The following is an 11529-nucleotide window of genomic DNA, read 5'->3' as shown; positions in this document are numbered from 1 at the left end:
TTTCCTTCTCTGAACATTTAGTGTATACTAATTCTTCAGTTGTTTGCTGGTGCCTCTGTTGGATAAAAATGAAATCCCCACAGTGTAGTGATACTATTTACATCATTGATTGGTTCAAACTAAACGCGTTACAATATTTTAATCCAGAATACATCTGTCCCCTACAAAATTCCAATGAAATTTCATATGGCAAATTGCCAAAAACTTTCATAAGGCATTAGAAGGATTTGCCTTCAATGAGTTAAGACTTTACAACCCATTACATGACTTATACAAATGTATAAACAAAATGAGTACCAGTGTTAAGGTGGTGACTTGCACAAATCAGAAAATTACTACATGGCTAGTAATGTTTCTTGTTCCTTTGGGTTCAGAATGCTAAAACAGTTGAAACAATACATAGTAAAATTTAAACCTTTGTAAATGATTCAATGTTCATTCTTCTGTAGTAATTTGCAAAGCAGAAGCATGTGCTTCTCAGCCCTGTAATGTAGCTCCCCAAAATTGAAGGGTTACTTGGAACTGGCTGCCCATTCTGCATATAACCGGAAACTGCATACCATGTACTGTATAATGTCTACTGTATATTTGTAAATTATTATAATCAGGTGAAGTCTTATCTTTCAGCTATAGGTACTGGCATTGAAGCTTAGAGAGTTCACCCCAAAATGGAAATTCTTATTTACTCGCCCTCATGCCATCCCAGATGTGAGTCTTTTGCTAATGTTAAACACTAATATTTTTAGAATATCTCCACTATGTAGGTCCATACAATGCAAGTGAATTATGGCCAGAACTTTGAAGGTCCAAAAAGCTTGTAAAGGCAGCATAAATACACTATTAATTTCCAATATCACATTTTTTCATTTATTTTTTACGATTCTTAGTATTTGTGCATGTTGCCACCTACTGGGCAGGGAGAATTTTTAGTAAAAAAAAATGGCCATTGATCTGTTTCTCACCCATTAAATTGCTCCTGAAGATTCAGATTTAACCACTGCCATTTTGTTTTTCTTTTATATTGCCGTAATATGCTTTTTGTACCTTCATGGTTCCTGCCACCATTCAAGTACATTGTATGGACCTACAGGGATGAGATATTCTTAAAATCTTCATTTGTGTTCAGCAGAAGAAAATAAGTCATACACATCTGAGATGGAATGAATTTGAATTTTTTGGTGAACTATCCCTTTAAAGCATTTTAAAGGCAGAAACCTACGCTGAACGCATCTTTTCATTGATCCAATCAATGAATTTGTTGACGCGAGCATATATTCCTGGTTTGTTCTTCTTTCCGCAGCTGTCACCCCAACTCACCACACCGTAGACGTAATTAATTTCGTCTTTCTGGCAAACCAGTGGTCCACCAGAATCGCCCTACAGATAGTCAAAGAATTGGTTTTACACTACAATACGTTTTTGTGACAAAGTAGCAAACGTGTGATAGGGTGATGTTTATATGGAAACAATCATTCTACTCCGCACACACACCTGACAAGAGTCAGTCTTTCCCTGCATATGCCCAGCACACATCATGGTATCATCCAATCTGTTTCCATAGATATTCCGAGACATACAGCGTCTCTGAGAGATCAGGAGAACCTTTGCATCCAATAGCTGAGGAGAGACTGAATCGTCTACAAGAAAGACCAATAGAGTTCAGCTAGTAATGGGCCCAGATGGTGTTAAGGTGCATGTGCACATTGAAATACTGAACACAGAAGCCCACCTTTCTCGGTGAGCCCATATCCTGATATAGTGCAGAGTGTTTCATCAGGGAATGGATCGGTGGGGAGACATGCTGCCTTAACAGACCTGGTCTCATTGGCGCACCGTGCATTTATTGCCTTCAGTTTCAACAGAGCTGGCATGGATAAGAAAGCATTGTGTGAACTTAAGGAGAAAGTCATAGATGAAATACTATAACAGTTACCTAGATAATTATAGAACTGTAGAGCCTAAATAGAATCACTGACCTATGTCATTATACAAGGCTTCAGCTGTCTCTGTGTAGTTCTCGTGAACAATGGCTTTCTCCACCTCCAGAAACTGCTTTGCAGGGTTATCTCTCTCAAGGTTAACACCTCCCAGCTCCACCCTGATCTCCTCATGTTTTTCACTGCCATGATCAAGCCACACAAAGATAGTTTAATAGTTACATAAAAATTAAAATGATCTCATTTACTCACCCGCATGCCATCCCAGATGTGTATGACTTTCTTCTGCTGAACACAAACAATGATTTTTAGAAGAATATCTCTGCTTTGTAGGACCATACAATGCATGTGAATGGTGATCAAGCTCCAAAAAGGAGATAAAAAAAAATCAGTGGTTTAATGTCTTCTGAAGCAATCCAGTTGGTTTAGGATGAGAACAGACCAAAAGTACTTTTCACTACATATTGACAAATGTCTGTAGACGATCATGATTTCAGGTTCGATTACACTTACTGTGGTGCCATTTAGCGCTCTGCACATGAGTCAAGCACTAGGAGCTGTAATTGAGCTTGAAATCGTGATCGTGCCTAGAGACTGTTGTCAAGATGTACAGTGAAAAGGAGTTACATTTTGGTCTATTCTGACCCAAATCAGACTGGATCTCTTCAGAAGACATTGTTTTAATTCCTGGAGTATTATGGATTACTTTATTCTGACTTTATCTCCTTTTGGGAACTTCAAAGGCATGATCACCAATCAGTTGCATTGTATTGACCTACAGAGCTGAGATTCTCTTCTAAAAAGATTTGCTTGTGTTCAGCAGGTTTCATTTTCCTTTAATGCTGATGTAACTTTTTTCAGTGTTAAAATAATTTCTATCCCAGCTTATTATGCAGAGACAACTATAAATAAGACATTCATAGGTTAATTTTCTCAAAAACTGTAAACACTGTCTCTGTGGCACTATAAAAATTCCTGTATTTGTTTTAAGCGACCCGCCCCAACAATGCTATTTGACTGTTTGAACAACTGCAGGTGATGGGCATATTCAGAAAACTGTTTAGAAAACATTGTTTATTTTTGCAGTTCCGTTCGGTGGCACTAGTGGATCAGAAATGACATACTTCAATTTAATTATTTACCATTTGTATTTAGTTAGTTACATAAATCTGATCATTGCTGTTATTTTATGCTCTTTTGTGTTTTCAATGACTGTTTGACTTAAATATTTTGTTTATTTCTAAACAACTTTCTAGGCAGGCTGATAAAAAAAATACTGCCCTTACTCACAGAATTTGTGTAAATCCAGCCAATCAGATTAGAACTGTCAATTTCAGACAGGGTTTGTCTTTTTTCTGCACCATATGCATCAGAACAGGATGTGGGCGATCTTTGGATATGCCAACTTTGTATAGTCCCAATGCAACAGCAGTGCCTCCCCAGAAGTAATACTTACATACAGTGAGCTGCAGTTAGGACCCAGCAAGAGTCAATAAGGGTTCCTCCACAGTTGTGGATGTATTGTCCATTAGAGCCCTCGGGGCGTACCTGAAGCGAGGCCTGCCAGGGATGGGCTCCAGGCAAGGACTTCCTCCCACCAAATATCCTTGGAGCTATCATACTAGCCTGACCAGTTTTTCCACATTCGGAAAATTCCAGCTTTGCAGGGGCCATGGAGGGTTTAACTGGATCTGTGAAATTTAATTCAGTTTCATGAAATTCGCAGTTTAATACGTTTAAATAGCACAAAGAATATATATCTATATATATATATATATACCTGGTTTAACGCAGGGCTTGACATTACAGTAGTCCCACAGGACCTTGCCCTTCTGTTTGATAATGCACCAGGGTTCCCGATCTCCATCCGGATTTCTCAAGTGACAAAAATATTACTCAAGAGAACATGAGATATCACAAATCATTGTGAGATTTTCTTACATTTACAATGAATTCTTACCTGCAGTAACTGTGGTGTCCGATGCCATCATTACTCTCATAATCCTTATAGGATATACGATAGTAGTTCCAGGGTAGACATTCCAGTTCTTCCACTGACTCACTGACAAAACCTCTGTATGATTCACCATTCCCCTCATAGCAATCATTTGGACCTAATGATGACATTCGCAGGCATTACAACCACAGTTTACAGGGTAGTTTAATGTACACTTTCTGCAGAATCTGAAACATGGAGAAAATATTTTAAGCAGCACAGTGTATTACCAACTTGGCAGAACCTCCCAGTGTAGTTTTGTGGACATTCACACTTAAAGCTGGCTCTTGTTCGGCCTTTAACACATGTTCCTCCATTTAGGCATGGACTTGGGTTACAAGCAGAGGCTAATTTTGCAAACATAAGTACACAAGACAGAATAAATATTCATTTTAAGGAGGAGAAAAAAACATTTCAGCATTAGGTTTAATTTCAGTACAGTCTTAGTCCATACTATTCCGTTTTTGTTTGAAAACTCAATTTTTTGTTTCCTAAAGACATAGTTTTCCAAAGTATGAGGTTTGGACAAAATATTTTCAGTACGTCATCATTCCCCTTACAAAAATTGAGAGTTCATGGCAAATTTGACACTAAATATTTTCACATGCAAATGTGTTTGTGGCTGGTTTGCCAGAACTCTCGATTTCTGTAAGGGTTGCGGTCAAAGTATACATCATCGTTTTCCAAAGTATGCGGAAAATGCCATTCCAGTGTGGATTAGAGGCGTAAACATAGAAAAATCGATGCATTTTTAAACAAAAATGGATTAGTAGACCACATCCACACTAATATGTTTTTGTTTGAAAATGCGTTGATTTTGTTACACTTAAACCTCTCGTCCACATTAGAACGACGGTTTCTTCCACCGATAATGGAGCGTTTTGAAATGCTCTTCTTAACCGCATACTGAGGTGTTGAACTTAAACAAATTTGTGTGGATGTATCCTAATCCCTTTTCTTTTGAACACTCCATTTTAAGTTTCTTAATGGCATAATTTTTCAAAGAATGCGGTATGGAGACCACATTGAAAAAAATTTTGTTTGAGAACTCTGTTTTCAGTTTCCTAATGTCATAATTTTGCAAAGTATGCAACTTATGGAAAGTGTTTTCATAATACTTTGTTTTCATAAGAGGAAAATGTCGTTAGTGTTGATGAGAGGCATAAACGTAGCAAAATGTATGTATTCTCGACCAAAAATGTATTAGGGTGGACATGGCTTCATTTAAAAACATATATCCACAATTTCGAACAAATGTAGTTAATTTAATTTTAAAATGTAATTAATTAACATATTTGGTGTTGGATGAAAGAAACACTTTAAGAGTAATGAAGTTGTCTCTCAAGACACCAGATACAGGGGTACTCACCTTTCCTGCATTGAGGAGCCATGTAGGGGGCCTGGCAATGGCATTTGTAGAACGGGGCTTCTTGAGTTTTGACACATACACCATTACCACACTTCACATTTTTACACAAGTTCCTCTCTGGAAGATGCAAACATAAAGAGCTGTGAAAGATTCACACTTACTTTTTAACCTGCTTTGTGTTTTTGAACATTGTTTGGTGATCTCACCATCCTGACACTTTTTGCCAATGTAAGGCTCTGGACAGATGCATTTGTAGCCACCATTCGGTTTGACTTCACACACTCCATTGTTCTGACAGGGATTTGGATCACACGTGACTACAGAATTGGGAAGATGAACGTTTGTTGAACATCAAATTAATTTGTGTATTCAGTTAATCAGTATGAACAGTATAAAACAACCAAAAAAGCTACTGAAATGTAATCAGTGAATCATGGAGGACACAAATAACTCTCTATATATAGCTTAATGTCCTCTTACTATGTGTAAATGTTATAGAATGCTATATCTAAATGCAAAAGATAATTAAAACATCTAAGGTTAAGAGTATTAGTGTAATATGGCTTTAACCCTCTATTGTGTGATGAGTAACCAACCTATTTCCTTCACTTTGCAAGCACATTATGCAAATAAGATGGCAATAAAATGGTTAATAATGAAGAGATGGTTTGAATTAACCAATAAAAAGCTTTTCTTAGTCACTACATCCTGATGATTGTTTTTAAATATTGTTTTAGCGTGGTACACTGTGTGGAGGACATACAGTTTTGATTTGTCACCTATCAATAATGATTCAAATCCACAAATGAATATACTTTTTATCAATTTTGAATATAAAGTATATTAATTGTATTTGATGAGAAATTGCTTAAATTGTATGGCAGTGGAATGGATATCAATGCAATGAATGTTGGCACTTAAGAGAATGTAAACTATATTATATAGAGAATACTATAGTTGTCATATGCGTTTTTTTGTATTACTCATTTAAATATCAGTATTTACTGAACGTTTAAGTAATATTTAAGGAAAAAGTAATATGGGGCAAAAAGTAGACAATAATGCATGTGTGGTGGAGGGTAACAAAATGAACCCCCTTCACTACATTTACATTATCATCTACTAACAGTATTTCTTACCTGGCTCATCAAAGAGGTCAAAAATCCAATCAATGGTTTCATCAATAATATCAGGTGAAGATGGTTCTGTCTCATTAAAAGCGTAGTCATATATGTCTGTAAGAGAGAGAGAAATGACCAAGCCATCAAGAAAACAACACATAAATTAACACCAAACAACATGTAAAAACTCTCACCATCAACAAGAGAGTAAATGTCATCCAACAGACCCTAAAAAAGAAATTCAGTCAAACACCAGTGCAAAATCATCCAGTTAAACCTATGTCTATTTCAATGCATTCTCTCAGGTTTACATACCGGCACTGCTTGAACTGGCAAAGTAAGGCCAGATATGCCTAATAGAAGTATAATAATTGGAAACATGATTCTATGAGTAACAAATGCACATCAGCCACCACAAAAATCACTGGTCTAGTGCAGGCAGTTATTATGTTGACCTGAGCCTGGATAACCCCTGGACCTACATATCTCTGCTCACTATCTAGCAATCATTACCTAAGACATTGATTTCCTGTTTTGTTCTGGCTGGGTTAAACTACATTAAATGTGCACACAACAGGCATACTTTAATACAGTATTCTTGTTTATGTGACAATTAACTGATGTCGAATTACTTAGAATTACTAGATATTTTTCTAAAAATCTTTGTTTGTGTTCAACTCAAGAATGAAAGTCATACACATCTGGGATGGCATGATGGTGAGTGCATGATGACAGAATTTTCATCTTTGGTTTACTATCCCTTTAAATGGTGCTGAGATAAATGCACTATTATTCATAGATGAAAACACAAATTAGCCTTAATACTGAATAAATGGGCCTGTTAATTAGCAGTGAATAGACGAATCCTTGCTATTAACACATTTCTTACTATGCTATACCAAATACGTCTATATAAACTAATGTTGAGGATAAAGTTTAATGTCAGTGTCAGTTAATAATCAATCAATAATCAGGTCAATGTCCTGGCTGGTTTTCCGTCAAAGTTTACTCTTGACATATAAACTTGTTTGCTATTGTTCTACACAACACTTGACTGCAGTGGAAAAAAAAAAGTTTGAAATAATGTACAGATTTTGCTCTTATGGAAATAAATTGGTTATTTTATTCACCAAAGTGGCATTTAACTGATCACAATGTATAATCAGCACTTTAATAACATGAAAAACTACTATTAAATAAAATAAAAAATAAAAAAACAGTTGAAAAAAAGAACTTCTTAAAATACTTCAAAAAGTTCTCATCAAAAAATCCTCCATGTGCAGCAATGACAGCTTTGCAGATGCTTGGTATTCTAGCTGTCAGTTTGTCCAGATTTCACCTCACACTTCCTTGTCATAGATGTGGATATCTTGTCGGGCACTTCTCACGCACCTTACAGTCTAGCTGATCCCACAAAAGCTCAATGGGTAAAAGATACATAACACTCTTTTCCAATATCTGTTGTCCAATGTCTGTGTTTCTTTGCCCACTCTAACCTCTTCTTTTTGTTTTTCTGTTTCAAAAGTGGCTTTTTCTTTGCAATTCTTCCCATAAGGCCTGCACCCCTATTTCTACTCTTTACTGTTGTACATGAAACTAGTGTTGAGTGGGTTGAATTCAATGAAGCTGTCAGCTGAGGACATGTGAGGTGTCTATTTCTCAAACTAGAGACTCTGATGTACTTTTCCTCTTGTTTAGTTGCACATCTGTGTCATCCACATCTCTTTCTGTCCTTGTTAGAGCAAGTTGTCCTTTGTCTTTGAAGACTGTAGTTACAGCTTTCTATGAAATCTTCAGTTTTTTTTGGCAATTTAAAGCATTTTACAGCCTTCATTCCTCCAAACAATGATTGACTGATGAGTTTCTAGAGAAAGCTGATTCTTTTTTGCCATTTTGACCTAATATTGAACATAAGACATGCCAGTCTATTGCATACTGTGGCAACACAAAGACAATGTTAAGCTTAATTTAATGAACCAAATAGCTTTCAACTGTGTTTGATATTTGTTATTTTCTAGTACTATATTAGCAATTTAGCATGATTACTCAAGGATAAGGTGTTGGAGTGATGGCTGCTGGAAATTGGCTTGTCTAGATTTGATCAAAAGTGACTTTTTTCAAATAGTGATGGTGCTGTTTTTTTACATCAGTAATGTCCTGACTATACTTTGTGATCAGTTGAATGACACTTATATACACTCACCTAAAGGATTATTAGGAACACCATACTAATACTGTGTTTGACCCCCTTTCGCCTTCAGAACTGCCTTAATTCTACGTGGCATTGATTCAACAAGGTGCTGAAAGCATTCTTTAGAAATGTTGGCCCATATTGATAGGATAGCATCTTGCAGTTGATGGAGATTTGTGGGATGCACATCCAGGGCACGAAGCTCCTGTTCCACCACATCCCAAAGATGCTCTATTGGGTTGAGATCTGGTGACTGTTTAGTACAGTGAACTCATTGTCATGTTCAAGAAACCAATTTGAAAAGATTCAAGCTTTGTGACATGGTGCATTATCCTGCTGGAAGTAGCCATCAGAGGATGGGTACATGGTGGCCATAAAGGGATGGACATGGTCAGAAACAATGCTCAGGTAGGCCGTGGCATTTAAACGATGCCCAATTGGCACGAAGGGGCCTAAAGTGTGCCAAGAAAACAACCGCCACACCATTAAACCACCACCACCAGCCTGCACAGTGGTAGCAAGGCATGATGGATCCATGTTCTCATTCTGTTTACACCAAATTCTGACTCTACCATCTGAATGTCTCAACAGAAATCGAGACTCATCAGACCAGGCAACATTTTTCCAGTCTTCAACTGTCCAATTTTGGTGAGCTCTTGCAAATTGTAGCCTCTTTTTCCTATTTGTAGTGGAGATGAGTGGTACCCGGTGGGGTCTTCTGCTGTTGTAGCCCATCCGCCTCAAGGTTGTGCGTGTTGTGGCTTCACAAATGCTCTGCTGCATACCTCGGTTGTAACGAGTGGTTATTTCAGGCAAAGTTGCTCTTCTATCAGCTTGAATCAGTCGGCCCATTCTCCTCTGACCTCTAGCATCAACAAGGCATTTTCAGCCCACAGGACTGCCGCATACTGGATGTTTTTCCCTTTTCACACCATTCTTTGTAAACCCTAGAAATGGTTGTGCGTGAAAATCCCAGTAACTGAGCAGATTGTGAAATACTCAGACCGGCCCGTCTGGCACCAGCAACCATGCCACGCTCAAAATTGCTTAAATCACCTTTCTTTCCCATTCTGACATTCAGTTTGGAGTTCAGGAGATTGTCTTGACCAGGACCACACCCCTAAATGCATTGAAGCAACTGCCATGTGATTGGTTGATTAGATAATTGCATTAATGAGAAATTGAACAGGTGTTCCTAATAATCCTTTAGGTGAGTGTATACATATATATACACACATACACACACTTTACAGTATGCCAATTTTCTGTATGTATAGAATGCCCAGATAACCTACTACATTTGCCAAAATGTGCAATATAAAATGCAATGTGCAGAACTTCATCTTACATTTCCAGTGTGATACATGAACCAGAAGGAATTACAGGCATGATGTTTAACATCTCTTCCTTGAATCATTATTTGATTGGATTTGCATTACATGATGATAACTGGATGCCACTCACATGCAAAATGATGAGGTCTTTGTGAGAACTGTTTGAAATACTTATTCTGGAGTAATACCTACGGTTTCACTTACTACTTAAAAATAGTCAACAGTGTACACTGAACAAAGTTCCGTTAGTAAGATATTTCATTCTGAAAATAGACAAGCTAATTTGTGCTAAGGTATATACCTCTACATTGTACTGGAAGATTAAAAACTCAAACAACTGTTTTTGTCTTTTTTTTTATTCAAAAGAGGAGAAACAGAATTGTTGACACTGGAGTGCAGAAATACATGAGAAATAAATATGACAAGATCATATTCTGTTGGTGGAACACATCAAAATGAGCTCTGATAAACGCACTCGCAAACTGATAAACGCACTCATAACAGTGCAAAACGTCATTATTAACTTGTTAATCAATTCACAAGTGCAAGTGGCAAATTTAACAATGCTATCAAAAAGTAAAAATAGTAAAAAAAAAAAAAATAGCACTGTACCTTATAAAAGTGTCTCTTGCATTTCATTTATGTTTTCAGGAATATAAAATGGTCGGCAGTGGTAATATCATTTTGATCTGAGGGCCATGACTGGGATTAAATCCAAACACTTTTCATAAATCGTTTTTATAGACTGTCAGTCTATAAAAACAAGACGAGGGAGGGAGGCAATATCACAAAACACGGCACACACTCAACCAAATGCATTTGTATCTCAGTAGCACACAAACATACATTAATTCACTCTCTCACTCATTTAATGCCAGTCCTGGAACATCCAAGTCTCTTTCCAGTATCATTTGAACATGTTCAATACAAGTTCTCCACTCCACTCCACTCTTCAACATAAAAGAGATCTAAGCTCTACAGGGCATTTAAGCGCTAACACTATAAAGGGAGTACCCAAGAACAGCAGGACATGTCAGACTACATTCAGAATTTCTCCAACCCAAACTTTCTCAGTCCAGACTATTTCTTTGTTCACTCCATTACTTCAAATCCACCTGCAGAGTCCTCTGCTGATCCATCTATGGCCACTAGGAGGCATTTAGGATTTGAAAACTACAGACATTTTAAATGGTCATTATGGAGAATAAAATGTTCTTCCCATCAGTAGCAATGATCAGTTCACCACATCAGTGCATCTCCTTTATACTTAAGGCACAATCATATCCTTTTGTAGTGTTTTCCCCCTTGAGTTGGCCTATAGTGGTCTACGGTCGTTGCAGGGCTCTGGAAGTGCCCTTGTAAAAACATGCAGCTCATGTGTATTCCGATTTGCGAATGTAGTTGGAAGGGACGTAACCCCTCCGTCCTCCTGCCTCTCCCAGCCACCACTCCTGGTTGCCATTCATGTCCTTGAACTCAAGGATTCGGACCCGCTGATTGGCCGATATGCTTAGCTCATTTGCACACCGTGCACTGAATGAGTAGAGAGCATAATAAATCTGAAACATAACATGTTGTAGC

General features: G+C 37.4%; 2 protein-coding genes across 3 annotated transcripts in view; both read right to left on the bottom strand.

Annotated features, from left to right (window-relative positions):
• Window positions 1-106: 106 nt before the first annotated feature.
• On the bottom strand, window positions 107-6879 carry habp2 (hyaluronan binding protein 2). The gene is made up of 13 exons (XM_052103082.1): window positions 6739-6879; window positions 6618-6651; window positions 6442-6537; window positions 5509-5619; window positions 5303-5419; window positions 4164-4280; window positions 3898-4051; window positions 3718-3812; window positions 3394-3628; window positions 1977-2119; window positions 1730-1864; window positions 1492-1637; window positions 107-1377 (listed from the first exon to the last, which is right to left on the bottom strand). The coding sequence occupies exons 1-13, from the start codon at window positions 6802-6804 to the stop codon at window positions 1216-1218; spliced, it is 1611 nt and encodes a 536-aa protein (XP_051959042.1). The 5' UTR covers window positions 6805-6879; the 3' UTR covers window positions 107-1215.
• A 3420-nt stretch (window positions 6880-10299) lies between these two features.
• Window positions 10300-11529, bottom strand: part of LOC127626893 (dynamin-binding protein-like) — a 56729-nt gene continuing 55499 nt past the window's right edge. For both annotated transcript variants that reach the window (XM_052103001.1, XM_052103002.1), the window contains one exon: window positions 10300-11507. In XM_052103001.1, the coding sequence (XP_051958961.1) occupies window positions 11322-11507 (186 nt within the window). In that variant the 3' untranslated portion in view covers window positions 10300-11321. The remainder of the gene's footprint in view (window positions 11508-11529) is intronic.

Source organism: Xyrauchen texanus, chromosome 33, assembly GCF_025860055.1.
Source record: "Xyrauchen texanus isolate HMW12.3.18 chromosome 33, RBS_HiC_50CHRs, whole genome shotgun sequence".
NCBI classification, from domain to species: Eukaryota; Metazoa; Chordata; class Actinopteri; order Cypriniformes; family Catostomidae; genus Xyrauchen; species Xyrauchen texanus.
The sequence above is the reverse complement of the archived record's forward strand: the minus strand, read 5'-3'. Positions and strand labels throughout refer to the sequence as shown.

What these genes read in the sequence shown, in the direction of transcription:
- habp2 (XM_052103082.1), bottom strand. Translation starts at nt 6,804, where the DNA reads ATGTTTCCAATTATTATACTTCTATTAGGCATATCTGGCCTTACTTTG. An exon ending in AGCCTTGTATAATGACATAG is followed by an intron (nt 1,865 to 1,976) that starts GTCAGTGATTCT and finishes TATCCATGCCAG; the next exon opens with CTCTGTTGAAACTGAAGGCA. An exon ending in GAAAGACTGACTCTTGTCAG is followed by an intron (nt 1,378 to 1,491) that starts GTGTGTGTGCGG and finishes GACTATCTGTAG; the next exon opens with GGCGATTCTGGTGGACCACT.